General features: G+C 37.5%; 1 protein-coding gene across 18 annotated transcripts in view; it reads right to left on the minus strand.

Moving 5' to 3' along the window:
- ADAM22 (ADAM metallopeptidase domain 22) overlaps window positions 1-21505 on the minus strand; it is a 273701-nt gene that overhangs the window by 216936 nt on the left and 35260 nt on the right. For all 18 annotated transcript variants that reach the window (XM_024250366.3, XM_002818272.6, XM_024250365.3 and 15 more), the window contains one exon: window positions 18801-18877. In XM_024250366.3, coding sequence (XP_024106134.2) covers window positions 18801-18877 — 77 coding nt within the window. The remainder of the gene's footprint in view (window positions 1-18800; window positions 18878-21505) is intronic.

Raw genomic sequence — 21505 nt, forward strand, 5'->3', positions numbered from 1 at the left:
TAAGATAGCAGAAGAGAGATGAGGCAAAATGGGAGGTTTGAGAGATTCAAAGCCTGTGAAGGACCTGACTGACCACTGTTGCCTTTGAAAGTGGAGGAAGGGGATCACCACCCAGGGAATGCAAGCAGCCCCTGCAACAATCCAGGGCCAACAGCCAGAAAGGGAGTGGGAGCCTCAGCTATAATCTCAAGGAACTGAATTGTGCCAACAACCTAAAAAGGCTTGGAAGTAGATTCTTCTCCAGAGCCTCTACAAAGAAGCGTAGACCAGATGACTTAGGCCTGTGAGACTCTATGCAGAGAATCCACCTGAGCTTCACTGTACCCAGACTTCTGACCCATGGAAACTATGAGATAATAAATGTGTATTGGTTTAAGCAGCTGAAGTTAACAGCAGCAATACAAAACTAATTCATGCGTATTAAGTGAGGCTTTTATTGCCAAATAAGGCGCTCCAAGTTTACAAAATGTTACTGCTTTCAGAGCTTTGGGGGTTTTAAAATTGCACTGAAGAGATTCAGAACTATTTATTTCTGTTTTTTAAATATGGTCAGTAGGTTTACCAAGTTAATAAACATGAATACGGCTTTGAAACTTTTAGTAAAACCTTATTAGATATGCTTTTAACAAACAAACTCCAATAGTAATCTCACTGCCTATCTCCCTTTTAGTCCTAAAGTTTTCAGAGTTAAACAGTTCCTTCAAGACAGCTGACCTCATGGCAACCCTTTAAAGGAAAGGGCCTCTGTTAGCTAATAATAACTAAACACTTACTGAGCACCTCCACATGCCAAGCACTGTTTTGGGTGTTTCGTATGCATTAACTCATTAAACCTGCCAACTACCCAATAAAACAGGCACTGTTGCCGCTCCTATTTTACTAGTGGATAAGTCTAGGCAATGAGCAGTTAACTGACTTGCCCAAGATCACACAGTTAGTAAACAGTATAGAGCCAGGAGCCTGGCTACAAAGCCTGTGCTGCGAACCAATTTGGTAACACTGCCTCTCATGTTGATAGATACCATCTAACAAATATCTATAATTGGCACAACAAATACAAGGTATCGTGATCCCAGAATTTATGGGGTAAACCTTTTTCTATATGAACTCTTGCACTGATCACTTTGGCAGGCTGCATGTCCCAGTAATATTCCTTCAGTGTTATGAACTGAATGCTTGTCTCCCCCTCAAATTCAGATGTGGAAATCCTAACCTCCAATGTGATTATATGAGGAGCTGGGGACTTTGGGAGGTGATTAGGTCATGAGAGTAGATTGGAATTCATGCTCTTATAAGAAGAGACATGCAAAACTATTTTTCTCTCTGTCATCCGAGGGTACAGCAAGAAGGTAGCTATCTGCAAACTAGGAAGAAGGCCCTCAATAAGACAGAATCAGCCTTGATCTTGGACTCCTCAGCCTTTGGATCCGTAAGGAATACATTTCTGTTTTTAAGCTACCCAGTCCTTATGGTATTTTTGTTATGGCATCCTGAGCTAAGACATCACAAAGTACACAGTACATTAACCAGCACAATCTGCTGCCGGAGGTTTCCTGTTGAGCTGCCTTTCCTGCCCCCATGATTACAAACTTCTAGAAAGTTGTGCCTCCTACTGGACCTAAAATCCCAATAACCTGGTGCCATGGCTGTGTCCCTATTACTGCAAAATAAACCTACAGTGACTGACTGAGTAGCTAATTAACAAATTTCCAGATCAAGAGTGCAATATCTCAGGTCACAGAAAGTTACAGAGGGCTCAGTAGGAATCTTCTTTGATGTAATTCATAATGGCCAAACATGTTTAGAACAAACATCTGGTCATGGTTTTCAATGGGATTTACCCAGAAGATACTATCTTTATTAGAATATGAGTGAGAACAGTTTTTAATTATTGAAATTTAAAAACATTCCTATTCAGATATCTGTAAGGGAATGAGTGACATATCGGTGCAGCGTTAAGGTTTGGACTACATCAAGATAGCGAGAAAAAACTATGGCAGATGAATGTCATGCAGAAAAACACTAGATCAGTGGTTCTCAAACTTGAACCAAATAACCCAGAAAGCTTCTAAAAGCACAGTTTGTTAGGTCTCATCCATCAGCGATTCTGATTCAGTAGGTCTGGGTGAGAACCTTGAATGTGCATTTCTAACAAGTTTCCCACAATGATGCTGCTGGTCCCAGGGACCACTCTGGAAAACCACTGCACCATTTGGTCTATGGGAGTAGGAAGGGACCCAGGTATTGGTAGTTTTTAAAATTCCCCAGGTTATTACAATGTGTAGCCAGGGTTGAAACCACTGGGCTAGGAAAACAGTTAAATGAGGAAGACACAGTGGAAACTAACTTTGCATGGCTGGGATAACCTGTCACAAAAGGTAAGATGTCCTTGGGTTTGCAGGCTAATTTATGGCCTGTGTTAGCTTTGGAAAAGGATATCAAAAGGAAAATCCTTCTAGACACTGCCCAGTAGCAATCAACGGTGTTCATGAGAGAAACTTCTACGCCACTCCATCCAGGCACTGAGATTCCCAATATCATTTTTGCAGAGGAAAGGATAGATTAACATCTGTTATTTCTCTAAATCCTTTAGCATTCATATCCATAGCTATGTGTTACCAGTTAACTCAAAGGTCTTAAAAAATACAATGCTAGAAAGCTGTTTCAAAGCCATTTCACCACATGGACATTGAAGAAGACCTACTTGCGTGATAAACTTTAACTAGGCAGTTTCTGTGATTACACACTTTAAGTGCAAGGTACACAGCAAAGTGAGAACTGGAAGTTTCTGTGACCTCTATTAAGCTTTGTTGTCTGTTATAATCGAAGCTATAAGCTACAGGAGGAATCAGGGTGGGATCAGAAAAAAAAAGAACACTTTAAAAAGAAGAGATATGAATTAGACCCACATCAAAATTAGATCCAGAAAGGGAGAAAGTAATAGGGAAAAAGGTTATTCAAGTGACAACAAGGCTATCAGATCTCCATAGTCAAAGTTTGGCTAAAGAATGACAGTAACTAGGCCGGGCGCGGTGGCTCATGCCTGTAATCCCAGCACTTTGGGAGGCCGAAGCGGGAGGATCACAAGGTCAGGAGATCGAAACCATCCTGGCTAACATGGTGAAACCCCGTCTCTACTAAAAAATATAAAAAATTAGATGGGCGTGGTGGCGGGTGCCTGTAGTCCCAGCTACTCGGGAGGCTGAGGCAGGAGAATGGCATGAACCAGGAGGCGGAGCTTGCAGTGAGCCGAGATCATGCCACTGCACTCCAGCCTGGGCGACAGAGCGAGACTTGGTCTCAAAAAAAAAAAAAAAAAGAAGAATGACAGTAACTATTTTCACAATGTGAAAGAGACTTCAATTAACACAAAGCCATGATAAAATTTTTGTAAAAAGATGGATTTTTAGTGTATTCTTTATATTAGAAAATTCAGACACTTTCATGATTATTATTATTGATTATAAAAAATTTTATTATTTATTAATAAGCCGATTTTGTTTTTTCTCTAAATGATTGTTGCTTGAATGTGTGGAATCTCTCTGAGGAGTCTCGTGTAAATATGGATTCATGGGCTCAAATAACTCTTTGAGTAGGGCTAGTTCTGTGTATATATTGCTTTTTCAACAGTGAAGTTTAAGAGATATCACAGTGCTCAAAATCCTGCCCTGTCCTAAAATGCCACCTGCTGGAGTCAATCCTTTGAGCTACCCCAAAGAGGCAAGAACATCTCTAAAAAGTCACATACGCGGACTGAGAAGGGGGACAGAACCAGCCAATTTATCTTCATGGATTGATTTATCAGAGAAGAGGTAATCAACAGAACCAAGATATCAGGGTGACCACACTGCACAGCAGAGGGAAGAAGAGAATGCACATGACAGGTAAGGTGCTGGAAGGACCTTTAGAATGGCCTGAGGCATACTGAATTTCTGACAGAAGGAAGCTATAGGTTCAGGTGGTGTCCAGAGTAAGTCAGCTAAAGAACTGAATTTCACAGTGTGCCCAGGGCTATTATTGTGCAATCTGACATTCAATACTTCTAATTGAATTATTCTTCTATTTACAGCATAAGTTACTAAAATGAAAAAAATTTAAAGCAATTTATTACAGATCTCATTGGGGTTGAATAATAAGGTGTAAAAAGATTACCAATGAATAAAATTCGATAAAAATTCCCAGGTTTTACTGTTACATGCCTCATTATTTTTGACAAAGGGAGCACCTGTTGGATCAAGTGTAAAGGGGTATACATTTAGTAGATAGAGGGTTCTCTTTTCAGCAAGGCTGTGGAATGAACTCAGCAGCAGTATCACAATAGCACTCAAGTCTATTTATTCCTCAAGGTTACCTTTACCAAAATTCTCTTTGGCAGACCCTCTGGCTATCTCTCCAATATCCACCCCATATGCCACTAGCCAATAGATCCCTTGTTTGGTCAGTAATCCTCTCTTCTCCTATATGACATAGGGAAAGGTGAACTCACCCCAGTTCTGGGGTGATCCTGACTAGTATCAACTAATCACAGAGGTACCTTTTACTTTACCAAGGTTTAAGAGGAGTTTTGACCCAGTTCTAGCCAATGAGACCTCTGAAGTTTTGGTGAAAAGGTTCCCTGTTTCCCTACAATGAGTCAGAGGAAGAGGTGGTCTTTTTTGTCTTTTCTGGACCCAAGAATGACAAAGCAGCATGGCTGGAGTCACACTTGGGGTTACACAACCTTTGGATTTACAGTTATACGAGATCATGAATCTCCTTTTAAGATACTTGAGTCAGACTTTTTTGTTACTTTCAGTCCAAAGCATTATCAAAATGTGCTATAGAAAAACAATTTATGAATAAGTAAGCAATAATATGAATAAGCAAAATCTCCACTTACAGTAGACCTAAAAACAAATACTACCTATGGAAATCAGGAATTATTTTGATAATCAAAACCACTAATCAAAGTAAGCTTCTTATTCAATATTTCAAAACATATCAAGTGTCTATTTTCATAATTAATCAAACTTCCATACTGCTATCAAAGTTATCTTTATGAAAAACGTACTAACCTTAACATTCATTTAAAAACCTTGACAGTCCTCCATTACCAACGAAATGAAGTCCCCCTTTGTCAGTGGAGTCATCAACACCTTCCCTAGGCCCCAACCAAACAAAGCATCTTAGTCTCCCAGCCCTCCCCAGCCCCCTGAACTTCATGTAATTCTCTGGGGGCACTTTCATATCACTATATCCTTGTTCCATCTCTTTCCTCTGCTTTAGATAACCCTGCTGTAGCAAAATCTTACACAGCTTTGAAACCCACAAAAAACACCAATTTTTCTATGAAGCTTTATCAGAAGCCCTTTAACCAGGCAAGATTGTTCATTCTTTCCCTGGGTGGATACCATCTTGCATTATAGATCACCAGATAAATATTTGTTTCCTCTACATGGTCAAGAGTGGCTTGAACACAGAGATGATTTCTCTGATCTGAGCTGAATCTGATTAAGGTTCATTTATCTCTGATCAAATGTCTTTCAGTTGTGAGAGAAAAACATATTAAGTATTTCACTAGTGAGTTTTAAGAGGGTTTCAATCTTGGGAAGAGTAAGAACTTACCCCTTTAGAATTCTAATGTTTCTTTAAAATTCTGATTATCACCTCAAACTCACTATGGTTAACTACCATGGCATTCTAAAAATAGCTACTTCTGAGATCTTACATTTCACTCAATTTAATTAATATGTGCAAAGCAATCTTCCCAATAGTCAAAGAATTGAAATGCCTGTCACTGATTTGTGTGTTGGTTCAATACTTGATTAAAAATAAGACTAGTGATAGCTGTCAGTCTTTGGCATTTTTTAATATAATAAGATGATAATAAACAACTGAAATAGGGAAATGAAGACAAAGATTAGTCTATAAACTAGTCACCATAAAAAACTAGAAATCAATTCTAAGATATAATAAAAAGTCAATCTGATTGTCCCAGAAAGCAAAAGGCTCTCTTCCTGTCCCAGAATACAAAGAAGCACTTAAAGATTAATAGGGTCATGTCAAAAAAAACACAGAAATCAAAAGGGCTTCTATAAACCAACTTTAGAAAAATTTGAATATCACAAAGAAAAATGATTGAAATTGAGTGTGAATATCACATAAATAAAAATCCACAAGTCCATTCTACATTCAATAATTTTAAAAGAGGGAGAAAGGCTGGGCGCGGTGGCTCACGTCTGTAATCCCAGCACTTTGGGAGGCCAAGGCAGGTGGATCACTTGAGGTCAGGATTTGGAGACCAGCCTGACCAACATGGCAAAACTCCATCTCTACTAAAAATACAAAAAAATTAGTTGGATTTGGTGGCAGGCACCTGTAATCCCAGCTACTCGGGAGACTGAGGCATGAGAATCAATTAAACCTGGGAGGCGGAGGTTGCAGTGAGCTGAGATGGCACCACTGCCCTCCAGCCTGGGCTACAGAGCAAGACTCTGTCTCAAAAAAAAGAAGAAAAGGGGAGAAATAAATGTACCTTTTGTTTAGGGATGATAAAACTATAATGAAAAATCACTGAACTGATTATCACAGAAGTCAGGGTGATTGTTTCCAATAGTGGGGAGGGAAAGTATACACTGGAGGACTGTGGGATACTGGTAATGTTCTCTACCTGGGTAGAGTTATCTTAATAATTATTCTGGTTCTCTTAATAATTATTTAAAAATGTTCATGTATGTTACTTATTTGGCATGTATGTTAGACATCAATATTTTAAAAGTATTTAAAATAAATTATTTTTCATCAGTTACAATGTAAAAACATAAAATGAGCAAAGGTTAGTGTCTGTAGAAAAATGATCTATAATTATCTCCAGCAGATAGTATACTTCTGTTCAATAAAGCTCCGCTGCACTCCCAGTGCCACTGGCCATACCTCTTTTATGCTCCTTTACACACTGTCCCATCACTGTTTGCTTTTCTACTCAGACCACATTGTCATGTCCTTGAGGATAGGGTCTTTATCTTTTTGTATCTATCACCCCAAAACCTGTCAGTGTCCAGCATGTGGTAAGTACTCTATATACACTTGATGGATGGATAGATGAGTGAATGAATGAATAAATGAGTAAATAAATCAACAAATGAGCAAGTAGTATGAAACAAATTCTCTTCTGATACTTTGAAGCTTCAAGTTACTCAAGTAACAATCAGCAATAATACATTGAATTGGAATATAAAGAATTCTTTTTTTTTTTTCTTTGGGTCTCACTCTGTCACCCAGGCTGGATGAAGTGCAGTGGTGTGATCTCTGCTCACTGCAAACTCCGGTTCCCAGGTTCAAGCGATTCTCCTGCCTCAACCTCTTGAGTAGCTGGTATTACGGGGGTGTGCCACCACCCCTGGAAAATTTTTGTGATTTTAGCAGAGACGAGGTTTCACCATGTTGGCCAGGCTGGTCTTGAACTCCTGGCCTCAAGCGATCTGCCCGCCTCGGCCTCCCAAAGTGCTGGGATTATAGGCGTGAGCCACCATGCCCAGTCAAGAATTCACTTTTTAAACTACATATTTCTGACAACAGTGTTAATAATAGTAGCAAAGAAAAACAAATATAATTATTTTTCTACTAACCAGGCTATAGCATGAGTATGAATACTATACGGGGAGAATCACTTGAGCACAAGAGTTCAAGGCTGTAGTGCGCTATAATCATGCCTGTGAATAGCCACTGCATTCCAGCCTGAGCAACATAGCAAGACTCCATCTCTAAATAAATAAATAAATAATATACAATAACATAGCCTGAAAAATTTAAATACCTAAAAAATACTAAATATGAATAAAAATAATCACTTGACAAAAATGAGTCAGGATAAAAATCAACTCTTTAAACTTTCCATCTGTTTCTATTCTATGTACCTGGAAACTTACCATAGCTTGTTTATATCTAAGAAATAATGTTTTAATTAAAGAACCCATTCATAAATGATAGCATGATGGCATAAGGTCATTCAAATATCCTGTATGTTATATTTCACCTTCAAAAAATCAAACCTAAACTTTCATGTGGAAACATCTCTGATTAAGGCATAAAGCTTGACTATTTTAACTTTTGACTCTGGAAACAAAGCATACACAAAGAGTAGAATTGATTATTCATTTGCCAATTCTTGCCTGGGGACATTAACAGAGAAAGCACAATAAACCAATTTTTTAGGGAAAATCTTCCATTTTTCTTCCTGCGACTACAATTTCTCTTTTAAAAGAATACAGTGAAAAAGCTACTTCTCCAGACTAAGACTAAAGGGAAGTTGCCTGTAACAGAGTTATTTTACCATGTCTACTAGAGAGGGTTACGGATATGTGTGTTTGTGAATTTAAGAGGCCTACTCGCTACTTCTATCATTGCTAAATAGCACACCAGAACCCCTGAGAACCAGAGAAAGTAAAAAGGGCAAAGGCAGCACAAAAAATAATCTTAAAGCTTCTACAGGCCCCATCTCTCCAATAATTTTGAATTGGATAAAACTGAAGTTAAGAAGAAATAATTATCAGTAAGTCAGTTAAGTCATAAGATTTTCTTAAAATAAAATATGCAAGTATGACTTGCTTTAAAATATACAATTAATATGGAAATACCTTCCCATAAAACACTAACTTAATATATATCCTACTACAAGACAAATTTCTGATTTTTTATCCCTGAGGGCCAAGTGTGTGCTCTGGCAAAGGGGTGTGCTAAATGAAGGAAACTCACATGTGGTTGTTATAGCATAGTCCTCACAGAGGTGCATCACAGTGCCTTTCTCTGGCAAAATCCCATAGTGTTATATTAGTACCTAGCTATAGTTTCTCCCAGGTACCATTGATATAACAGTGACCAAGATGCCATTCTGCAATAATGTGTATGACATCCTTCGTAACATCAAACCATGATGCTATGCCTTGCTGCTTGTAGATTCTTATCCAGTGCTTTCCGGACCATTTCCTCAAAGGAAGTTCAAGCTAAATTTCTATACTCTACCAGTTTCCAAGAAGAGCCTTCCGCTTCTCTAAAATTTTCATTTAAATAGCCACTGTTAATCTTTCTTTGTTTCTTTGCAGTATATCTAGTATTATCACTTCTGCACCATTATAGGTCAAAACTGTTTAATTTTATTATAGACAAAATAATAAAGGAGTCAACTGAGAATAAGGTAGCTACAGTCCCTGTCTGAGAATGGTTATAGTTAACACTCACAGGACAAGGGTATACAGTACAATCTGCCACACACTCATTGGCTAAGAAGATATTCCAACAGGTGAAACACAAGAAAATATACATATATTCAGAGTGTGAAGTAACAGATTGATATACAGACATACTGAGATAAATATTTCAGAGACAAAGTAACAAGCCAGCTCTGTGCAGATGGCATCACCAGGAGTAAGCATGCACCTTACACCTCACTCTAAAACATAGTCCTTACTATAAAACAAATATAACTATTAGAGAACAAGTTTCCAATTATTCAAATGGAATCTTTCAACTTGCAAAGATTTTGTTCATCCAATAGTTTAACAGCCATATCATAAACAAATTACATTAAATATGTCTGGGAACCCAATGTGTCAAACCTGGCAAAGTTCCCTGTGGTTGGACTGTACCACTATCACTGCTAGATAATTTTAAAAAGTTCAATAATTTGACACCTGGGGCCAGGCGCAGTGGCTCACGCCTGTAATCCCAGCACTTTGGGAGGCAGAGGCGGGCAGATTACCTGAGGTCAGGAGTTCGAGACCAGCCTGGCCAAAATGGTGAAATTCTGTCTCTACTAAAAATACAAAAATTAGCCAGGCATGGTGGCACACACCTGTAATCCCAGCTACTTGGGAGACTGAGGCAGGAGAATTGCTTGAGCCTGGGAGACTGAGGTTGCAGTGTGCTGAGATCATGCCCCTGCACTCCAGCCTGGCCAACAGAGTGAGACTGTCTCAAAAGAAATCATTAAAATAATAATAGTAATTTGACACCTGGGAGAAAAATAGCAGTGAGCTCTGATGATTTAATCTTTAACACATCTCCTAATCACTGTAAAAATATCAAAAGAACTTCTAGGGATTTATGCAAAAACATTTAATTACATTAAAGATTTCATTGTTGCACACTGAAAGTGTTGACTATATCTAGCAAATTACATTTTTCACTTGCCTGATAAATCTGTTGCACAAAAATATACAGCAATCATTTCAAATATAAAAATAGTATGTATATGGTATTTTCCTTGAAAAACTAAAAAACACAAATTGTCTAAGTTGTATTAAATAATTCTGCAATTATTTTATTTACAATTTAAATAATTGGCTCATAAGTATGCTAAAATCTCCAGATTCCCCTATTAAAAAAACAGGTAATACTAAAAATATCTAGAAGTCATATTAAACAATCATATGAAAGATAATGTGTCTGTACTAAGGCTGTACTTTTTAAAGACAAACAAGAAAGCAGAAAGCTTAAATAAACCAGTAACATGAAGGTGTTATAGGAGCCTGACTCTACTCTAGTCAGCTCAGATCCATCCTTATAATAGGGCTAACTCAAGCCTAGCACAGTATCCTCCTCACCCATGAGTTTGGCCTTTTGAATCCTGTAAGTCTCCAGTCCCTGGGGTCCTGTTGCCTCTAGGATTCCTTCCAAATACCCCTTCAGAAACAATTTCCTAGGTCTTAGCTTTAGTACTGGTCTCTTCCTTGGATCATTCTCTAGCTCTCTGCCAGACACATCCACAGATCTTCCAGCACCTTCCAATACAGTTCCCCTTTGCTCTGGACTTTGCAGCCAAAAGCTGCCCCACTAACAACAAGGCCAGCCTGGGCTGAGCACAAGGGACTTTGTGAGAAGAAGTTATAACTAGCCTTCCAAAAGTCTAGCTTTGGGAGTCACAACTTCACCACTTCTCAACTTAGAACAAACAAGAAAAAGTGAATTATGCTTCAGCTAAAGAACATGAAATGTAAGGTCTATATGAAGTTCCTTAAGGTATTCTACCAATAGTAGAATCCCAACCCTTAAAAAGTTTCAAAAGTTCAACGTAGATTTCAAAGGTAGAGTTTTATTATAAATCAAAAACATAAGATCGTAGCCACGAGAAGTATGGAACTCTTTTCCAAACTTGCAGGAGACATGAAACTGAAAACCTGAAGCCTTAGTAACTATTTATACTTGACATCATCCCTCCTGCAAAATAGAATTTATAGAAAAACAGCTGTTATAGCACCATTTAAAAAAATCAAAAGCCCACTTTGGAAAATAGCTTAGCATTTCTCAAAGCATAAAACTACCATATGATCCAACCATTCCACTTCTAGGTATCTATCCAAGATAAATGAAAACATATAGGCACGCAAAGACTTCACAGACAGATTGTTCATAGCAACGTTATTCATAACAGCCAAACACTAGAAAAAACCCAAATGTCCACCATCAGGTGAATGGATAGTCATAATGTGATATATCAATACAATGAAATAATATTTAGTAATAAAAGGAATGAACTGACACATAAAGCATAGATGAACTTCAAAAACATGCCAAGAAGCCACATACAAGAATACATAGTGTATGATTCCCTTTATAAGAAATGTCCAGAAAACACAAATTCATAAAGACATAAAGTAGAGTAGTGATTGCGTTGGGCTGGGACCAGGAATGAGGTTTACATGTAAATGGCAATAAACAATCTTGTTGAAAAATGAAAAGCATTTAAAAATTGAATTTTGGTGATTGCTGCACCATTCAGTAAAGGTACTGAAAATCACTGAATTGTATACTTGAAATGGGTGACTTTTATGAAATATAAAATAAATTCTTTTTTTTTTTTTGAGATGGATTCTCACTCTGTCGCCCAGGCTGGAGTGCAGTGGTGCGATCTCGGCTCACTGCAAGCTCTGCCTCCTGGGTTCACGCCATTCTCTTGCCTCAGCCTCCTGAGTAGCTGGGACTACAGCCGCCCGCCACCACGCCTGGCTAATTTTTTGTATTTTTAGTAGAGACGGGGTTTCACCATGTTAGCCAGGATGGTCTCAATCTCCTGACCTCATGATCCGCCCGCCTCAGCCTCCCAAAGTGCTGGGATTACACGCGTGAGCCACCGCACCCAGCAATAAAATTCCTTAAAAAAATAAAAAGTATTTCACTGTATGCAATCAATACGTTCCTACGCTAGGTGTGGTAGCTCATGTCTGTAATCTCAACATTTTGGGAGACTGAGGCAGGCGATCACTTGAGTTCGAGACCAGCCTGTGCAACATGGTGAAACCCTGTTTCCACTAAAAATACAAAAATCAGCCGGGCATGTTGGTGCAGACCTGTAGTCCCAGCTACTCAGGAGGCTGAGATGGGAGGATTGCTTGAGCCCAGGGGGTTGAGGCTGTAGTAAGCCGAGATCACGCCATTGCACTCCAGACTGGAACCTGTCTCAAAAAAAAGTCCCTAAAAGTTTATATATTTGATATGATAACCACAAATAAAAATAGGATTCAGAAAGAGGATTTAAGAATAGGAACAGGGGAAATTTTAGAAATTATTTTCTGAGAAGCACACATAGATAAATATGGATAAAGGTAAAATACCCCATGGTGTGGACAATCCCTTGCAAAACTATAATTTCTCAAAGTTGGGCTCAAAAACAAGTAGAAAACCTGAATACATTAATAGTCATCAAAAAATTATTTATCAAAGATTTCTCTCTTAAAAAGCTTCCAGGACTAGTCAGCTTTCCCACTGGTGACACCAACCCTCCACAACAAGGCCTATAGATAGGTTTGGGCTTGTGGGTTCTTCAAGAAACTACTCTGGCAGGTGTTAGCGGGCATCACTAGTAAAGGGAAACTGCCCGGCAGAGAAGCTGTCTGCAGGTCACTGCAGGGGAATCTATCAGTGGCAGGAATGTAATTATAAGATTAAATGCTAGAGACTAATCTCAGAAATAGTTAAAGGAAACACTTGGGGATAGAGTTAATTTACACCAAGAATGTCGGCAGGGGCTTGTGTCATAATAATTAAGATAAAAAATAGGAATTGTAATTCTACTTTATAGTCACAACCAGAGAAGCCAGCAACATATGGGACAAAACAATGAATTATCCAACATGACAAAGTCAAGTTTATTATCAGCATCGAGAATAATTTTTAATAATGGGAAACATTAATATAATAAATCATAATAACAGATCAAATAAGAAAATCCAAACCTATCTACAGGCCTTGTTGTGGAGGGTTGGTGTCACCAACGGGAAAGCTGACTAGTCCTGGAAGCTTTAACTGACTAGAAAAACATTCAATAAAATCTAATACCTATTCCTTAAAATATAAGATAAAAGATATTGCTTTAACACAATAAAGAGTAGCTCTCACAAATCAATAATCAACACTCTACTTACTTAACAATGAACATTAGTTATTTTTATTACCAAAAAAAACAAGATAAAAATGCTATTATCACCAAATTATACAGTTCAGAAACTTTTAGAAAAAGGATTAAGGTAGGAAATAGTAATAAGTAACATTTTGAAAAGAAAAACTCTAATTATTTGCCGTTCATGCTATTGTCAAACTAGAATGTTACATTCAAACCTAAGAGAAACAATAAAAAAGCAAAAATAAGAAAGTTCAATAAGGTGCAACACAAATCAGTGTCTTTCCTGTATAACACTAACAAATAATTATAAAATATGATGGAAAAATATTACATCCACAGTAGCAACAAAAACAAATACAATTCCTAGGAAAATACTCTACATGATATGTTCAGGGCCTATAAAAACAAAAATACTGAATTTTACTGACATATAAGAGAATGCTTAACATTTTAAAAAATACACTGTGATGTTGGATGGGAAGACTCAGCACTGTAAAAATGTCTATTTTTTCCAAATTAAAATATAAGTTTAGTGACAGTACAATAAATTCCAAAGGAAGAATGAGAAAATTATTCTGAATTTCTATTTTAAAAGAGGCAAAAATATCTAAGAAAATTTTGTAAAAGAAAACTAATAATGGAACTTATTTCCATACTAGCTATTAAAACACATTATAAAGCTACAATAAACAGTATGATGGTACTAAGCCCTAAAATCAATGAAAAGATCTTCGGAAGAGATTGTTTTCAAAAAACATTAAAATATGTAATAACTGGGCCAGGCATGGTGGCTCACACCTGTAATCCCAGCACTTTGGGAGGCCGAGGCAGGTGGATCACCTGAGGTCAGGAGTTCGAGACCAGCCTGACCAACATGGAGAAACCCCATCTCTACTAAAAATACAAAATTAGCCGGGCGTGGTGGTGCACTGTAATTCCAACTACTCGGGAGGCTCAGGCAGGAGAATCACTTGAACCCAGGAGGCAGAGATTGTGGTGAGCCAAGATTGCACCACTGCACTCCAGCCTGGGCAACAAGAGCAAAACTCCGTCTCAAAAAAAAAATTATATATATATATGTAATAACTGAATCTGATGAATAAATGTTCATAAGCCAGTAGGGGAAGGAGTGAATAATGCAACAAATGGTGTGGGGAAAAATCAATAACCTCTGTTTAGACTTTCACCCAAAGTCTTTCTGTTGCCTACAAGGCCCTAGGTATTTTGGTTCCTTCTACTTTTCCAACCTCATTTAATAACTTGGCTATCCCTATTCCAACCTCCTTAGCCACATTTCTGTCTCTCAAGCATGCTAAGCTTGTTCCTGCCTCAGGGCCCAGACCGTTGCTGTTCCCTCTGCATGGGGGCCCCTTACTTTCAAATGTCACCTCCTTAGAGATGGCCTGTCCCTGACAACCAATTCTCGAATGTGCTATTTTCATCCTCACACCAGACACTCTCTATAAATGGCACTGTCACTCTCTGAAATTACCTTATTTAACATATTCATTGTTTGTTTCTCTGGCTAGCTGCAAATTCCTTAAGAGTAAAGTCTTTGTTTCCTTTCCTCTCAAGTCTAAGTCTTCAGGGTCTAGAGAAGCTTTTAGCATTACTAGAGGCTTAGAAAACTTGTGTATGTGTGCGCATACATATATCTATATGTATATATGTTTATATGTATATGTATATTCCTATATATGGGGTGTGTGTGCGTGTGTGTGTGTGTGTGTGTGTGTGTATGTATATATATATATATATATATATATATATACACATATGAAATGAACATAAGGGTTCCAAACTACTCCAAACACAGATTTGTCTTATATACAATAACTTTGTATTAAATGTACATAGGAACAAATATTCACCATAACGAATTTAGTGGAACAGCAAGGCATTCAGTTACAGATTTATTAATAACAGTGAGATATCTATTGTTATTCATTATTATCACATAACATCATCATTTAATTATAATGTTATCCTCATCACTTATTTTTATCATCATCAGCCACATTGTAAATATAGCATGATGAGACTCTTCCAGAGCTAACTTTTATTTCCAATTGAATTCAGATCCTGTCTTTTATCCATGGTGATTTTTACTTTCCCTACAAATTCAAGGGCCACAGTATAAAGCAAGCAAGAGGTAACTAATTGGAAATGCTTTCTCTAAATGAGACAAGGCAAGACTGAATGTGCTCTTTTGAATAGAATTTGGGTGTTCCTTGTCTAACCCTGCTTCTGCTTCTCTCTCTCCCTCTCCCCTATCCCCACACCACCTCCCATTCTTCATGGGCAACCCCATCTGCTGACATCTGTCATGCTTCAGTTCCTAGTTGTCCTCCCACCACTTACTGTAAAACTGGGGGAAAAGAAGACTGCTATAAGGATCACACAGTGAGAAAAACCATTTCGTTGTTATTGAAATAAGAAGACAAGAAACTGAGAATCTGTAAAATACACTCAAAACTTAGGCACTGGATCATCCAAGATCTGAGAGCTGCACAACAGAATCCCTTCCAAAAAAAGCAGGCTATAAAAGATATTTTTCGTAATTGTTATATATTTCACATCATAAACAACCAACCACAGTCCACAGACAGTGCTTGCTTCTTTGTTGGGGGACTATGTGTGGTTTTTGTCAGGTCCTCTGTTGTAAAGGATCAAAGAATTCTGCTGAAAGGAAACGTTTTTCAACATCTTGCATTGTTTGGAGCAGTTTAATTATCCACTTCTTCAAGAACAGGAGATGTACAAGAAAAAAAAATTGGAATGAATCGCTCAGATAATAGAGTTACATGTCTTTATTGAGCTTTCTTCTTTCTGAGGAATGTTTCACAATAAAGTATAAGACTCATTGCTGACCTCTGGAAAGGTCCAATGCAGCCTAGGACTAGTGTGGCCAGACCAGGCCATATGTTTGGTTTTGTTAATACATCTGTCCTAAAGAGTGAAATTTCACAACTATGACCCCATGAAGAAAAACTGCTCCCCACCCTTTTCTTGATAATTTTGACAAAAGAGAAACTGGCTGCGCTTTTCATTTTTAACCTTTCCATATTTTTATCAGCCTCCTGTGGAAGTTACTACTCAAAGGTTAAACTCTACTTATAGATATAATCTACCTATAGATAATTTTATTTACTGAACATTAAGAAGAAACATTATGTAATGATACTTTTCCATCCATTCCAATCAAAAAATATGTATTATTGGATCCATTTTGCAACCGGAAGCTAGCTACACAGACTTATTTAATTTTCCTCCAGTTAAAAAAATTTTCTATATGTTCCACGGCCCCAGAATTGCTTCATAAGAAAAAAAAAGTTTAAAGAACATACTGTTTTTCACATTCCTGCTCCTTAACCAACTTAAGACAATACACAAACTGAAACCACGAAAAAAAAACATTCTACATTAAAAATAAGATAAACATTTTTGTATCACATCATGATTTTTATAGTATAAAGATAACAGCTACCTGCCACCTATGTTTAATATCGATCCCAGGCAAAAAAAAAAAAAAAAAAAAAAAGAGCACACTGCATGTTTCTCAGCCCAGGCTACCTCCATTTATGCTCTTATTTAATCCTTTATATGTCTTGTAATTGCAAATTTGCATTGAAATAGAAAGAAAAATGTCCAATAGAGGTTTCTGCCAATATCTCAAAAGAAATTTTGCTTCAACCCCAGTATTCTAAACTTCACGCTTTGATAAGTATGACCATATGTGTGTCTCCTTCAGGAAGAGAAAGTCTTTGGACTCGGATGTCTCCAAAGTAAGTGAGGCAGTTTGGCCAGAATGGACATGAATAAATATCCCTTCTTTGTTTGAGTATTAAAAGTCAAGGAATTACAAATGTCAGGAAGCAGAAAACACAGATTACCAACAGGGACAATGATTTCAAAGAGGGATGGAAGGGAGTTATTAAAATAGAGACCTCAGAACCTGACTTTCCAAATCACACCTAGTATCTACATGCAGCTTTCAGAAGCTAGTCTCAAACATTGATCTTCTTTTTTGCTGTTTCACTCTTCCTCTCCTAGTCATCTCACCTCTGTCTCCTGACTAATCCTATCCTCTGGTTTCTGAGTCAATATGACTCCCAGCCTGGAGTTTAACCCCTATACTGTGTTAAGGATACATCAGTGAAGCAAAGAAAATCGCTGCCCTCAAAGAGCTTACATTGTAGGGGTAGGAAAAAGACTATAGACCAAATAAATAATCAAAATATCAAATATTAGATGGCCATACATCAACAATGGTAGTCAAACTTTTTTGACCTATAAAAATGGCAATGTCGTAAGAATTCATCTATATATTAAATCGTGATAAGTATTATTTTTAAAATGAAACAGAGAAGGAGACTAGGTATTAAGTAGAGAGGGAGTAAAGGCAGAGAGGGTTAATGAGCATTTAAAATGTGGCTAATGCAACTGAAGAACAGAATTTTAAATTTTATTTGAATGAATTAATTTAAATTTAAACAGCCACAAGTGGCTAATGGCTACCTATCCAGATAACATGATCCTAAGTCTTGCCTCTTACATGCCTTTTTAAATTAACTTCCATCTAGCTGGTTCCCCACTGCAGACAACTCAGGCTCTAATTCTCACTCTTGGTCTATTTGTCTGAATTTCTGGCCTCAGACTTTCTTCCTGAACTGTTGTAGAAATGCTTCCAGAAAACTATGGCCCAATGCTGCCCAGCTCAGAAGCACAGGCCTGGCAGAACTCTGGTCTCTGCCCACTTGCCCATGATCAGAAGTAGGATAGAAACCCTTTTTTAAAAAAGTGAACAGTAACTAACCAGATTTATTAAACACTACACTTAGACCAAATGCAAGAGATCAAATCCAGCAACAAATCAAAAGCACCTTCCAAACCTAAAATTCTAGGTAGACAACTATTTCTAAAATTATATTGTATTCACAGGATAATCCCAGTACCAGAAACCTCACAGAAATCCACCACCACATCAAAGCATCTAATGAATACCAGGTACTATTTAACATCACATATCATGCAGCCAGTCCTCTGAATCATTAATCAAAAAGTGCAACCTTCTCTTTCCTGCTGTTCTCAAGGAAGATACTTCAATACCCAAAGTATTATTTTCATAATTCACTGTCGTTCACAGGAAACTTAAGTTATAGATATTCTTACAAAAAATATTGGGGTAACTCTTGCCTTTCATTTTACATTCTTAAATCTATTATAGGTGCTCAATTTCAAATGAATATATATTTCTTGTTATCTGCCAGACTTTATAACCTACAGTAAATAAGTATAGTTTCAAATGTAGTATTTAACTGGTATAGGAAGATGAAGTAAAATATAGTAAGAAAAAACTTTACAAGTGGAAAATAAAGTGGATTCAATGTGTATCTGACAAAAGCAAGTGCAGCTCAACACTTACTGATTTAGCATGACATCCAGAATGAATGATGTTCCAAAGGCATCAACCTGGAAGCTTGCTTGGTCAACGTGAGTCAACTACAATATCAAAAAGAAAAAAGGTTATTTATTACTCAGCCATACTAATCCGACAATTAGTCTTTCTTATGATTATTTCAAAACACTTACAATATCATAAGAAAATAATTCAACATGGAGAATAAGTGAAAACATAATAAAGTAAAATTTACACCTTCTTAGAAGCCAAGCATTCACCAATGTGAAGTAAATTACCACCCAATCAAAGAGGACAAGTGCCCTACTTTTCTAGTTTACCTCAAGTGGTTAAGCATTTCATTTCCAAGATGACTGCACTTCATTCATCTTATCTGATTTTAAGTGACTAGCTCCTTTAAAATAAAGTTTTGTACATTTGGAAAGAAAATAAGTAAAATATGCTCAATTCAAAAATAAAATAATATGGTGAATATGATCTATTTAGAAAGAAGGTATCTAAATCTCCAAAAAAATCCTTTTTCTCTTATCACAGAGATATACTTTAAAAATAGTATTTCAGTTATAATTTACCAGACATAATTTCATCAACGTTTCCACATCTTCCTAAAAGCAAAATTGAACCTCTGCACATCTACTGCCAATATCACCTATCAAGACGTTCTTGTGTTAGAAAAAGAAAATTCACTATTTCCTATGCTATCCTAGGAACTCCCAGAGAAAACCACAAGGGACTCTAAACTAAAAAATATAGTGTTTCCCATAGCATTAATATTTGCATACTGAATAATCATGTGAATTAACTGAAAAGAAAGGAGGAAGCAAAACTGTGTGTTCCATTCGACTCACCAAATATGAACAGTAGCTATATCCAAACAGTAGGACTCCAAATTATTGGAATTTTTTGTGTTTATGTTTCTACAGTATCCAAACCTCTAAAATAAATATGTATAATCACTAAAATGAGACACATGTGACAAACATTATTTTAGAGATTAAAAGCCACATGAGCAACTGCACATAGTATGTGAGGCCAACAGTGCTGCTGCTCCCTGAGAACCAGCGCATCCCAGAAAGGACATCTTAGGATTCTGTGGGGCCACAGGGGACCTCAACCATCCCTGGGATTTCACACACAGTAAACTATGAGATTAGGTGAAAGGAGAGAGTTTGATTAATAATAATAAGACTTTTGGGAAAGAAAGGATAATTCTTCTGTTTTAAAGTCTATCCTCCTAAAGAAGTAGGAATGGGAGAATCTTGTACTTCTGTTGCTAACACATTCTAATCCTCATAAAACCTCAAAAATTAAGAACTACCTGGGTACCTCTCAGCCTCATGAACCATTCAACTATAACTCTTAACTCTTCTCAACTAATACCCAGCCCCAAATTATCTGTTTTCTTTTTTTATGGTAGTTCTTGGAGCCACACCTTACTCTTCATTTCCACCTCTGCCATATATCATATCCCCCGATCTTTCTAAAGTTGACTCCTTATCAAAACCCCAAATGTAAGCCCTAGATTTTCTACTGTATCCAAAAAAAAAAAAAAGGAAAAAAAAAAACCCTTCTCCCTGGATTTCAGGATCTTCCATAATGACCTTCCCCACCGCAGGCATAATGGTACACAAGCACCTACCCATAGCCCACCTACACTCAGTTCTCTTTTCTGCTCTTTGGTTCAAAAGCTATGTTCATTCCAACATTTTCTGTGGCTTTTTCATTCATTAATTTTGCTGAGCCCTTTCCTGAACTAGACCCTTCCCCAAAGCTGTTTCCCAGAAACGGCCCTACTCATCCTTCAAGATTCAGATCAAGTTCCACCTATTGTCATCTAGGACTGCCAAAACAAAATACCACAGACTGGGTGGCTTAAATAGAAATTTATTTTCTTGCAGTTCTGGAGGCTGGAAGTCCAAGGTTAAGGTGTTGGTAGATTTGGTTTCTCCTGAGGCCTGTCTCCTTGGCCTGCAGATGGCCATTTTCTCTGTGTGTCCTCACATAGCCTTTTCTTTGTAAGTGCACATGCCTGGTGTCCGTTTCTCTTCTTATAAGGACACCAGTCATATTGGATTAGGGTCCCACCCACCCTTATGACCTCATGTAATCTCAATCACCTCTTAAAGATCTCCCATCTCCAAACACAGTCATGTTGGGGGTTAGAGTCTCAACATTTAAATTTGGGGAAGGCATAATTCAGTGCATAGCACCCCTCTTCCATGAAGCCTTTCCAACCTCGTCTAGCCTCCTCCTCTCCTCCTCACTACAGGTCAATATCACATCAAGACCTCAGTACTTGACCAGCACCAGCTACTTAGTTGATCTTCTGATTGCGTGATTCACTCAAAGGTTGTTATCAGTTCCCTGGATGTATAAATGAACAACAACTGAACAGCTATAAATTAACTGCTTATAGAAAGACACTCTTTCCATCAGAGTTGCTTTTAATGTGATGTCAATGAATAACATCACTCCCTCTACCTAAAGCTCTTTGAGTTTCCTAGAGTGCTAACAACCATGTTTTGGGAAGAGTCTCTGCTTACCAGAAATGATGTTTCAGTTAAAATGAACCTCTCCCTCCTCCATCCTTATTGTAGGACTATTAAAGCTCTTACCTCAATTTCCTTTGAATCAGAAATATTAATGTCACAAATTTGTGGTGAACAACACAAGGGCCACATGTTATTCACCTTGGTATCATGATTACAGCT

Source organism: Pongo abelii, chromosome 6, assembly GCF_028885655.2.
Source record: "Pongo abelii isolate AG06213 chromosome 6, NHGRI_mPonAbe1-v2.0_pri, whole genome shotgun sequence".
Taxonomy (NCBI): Eukaryota; Metazoa; Chordata; class Mammalia; order Primates; family Hominidae; genus Pongo; species Pongo abelii.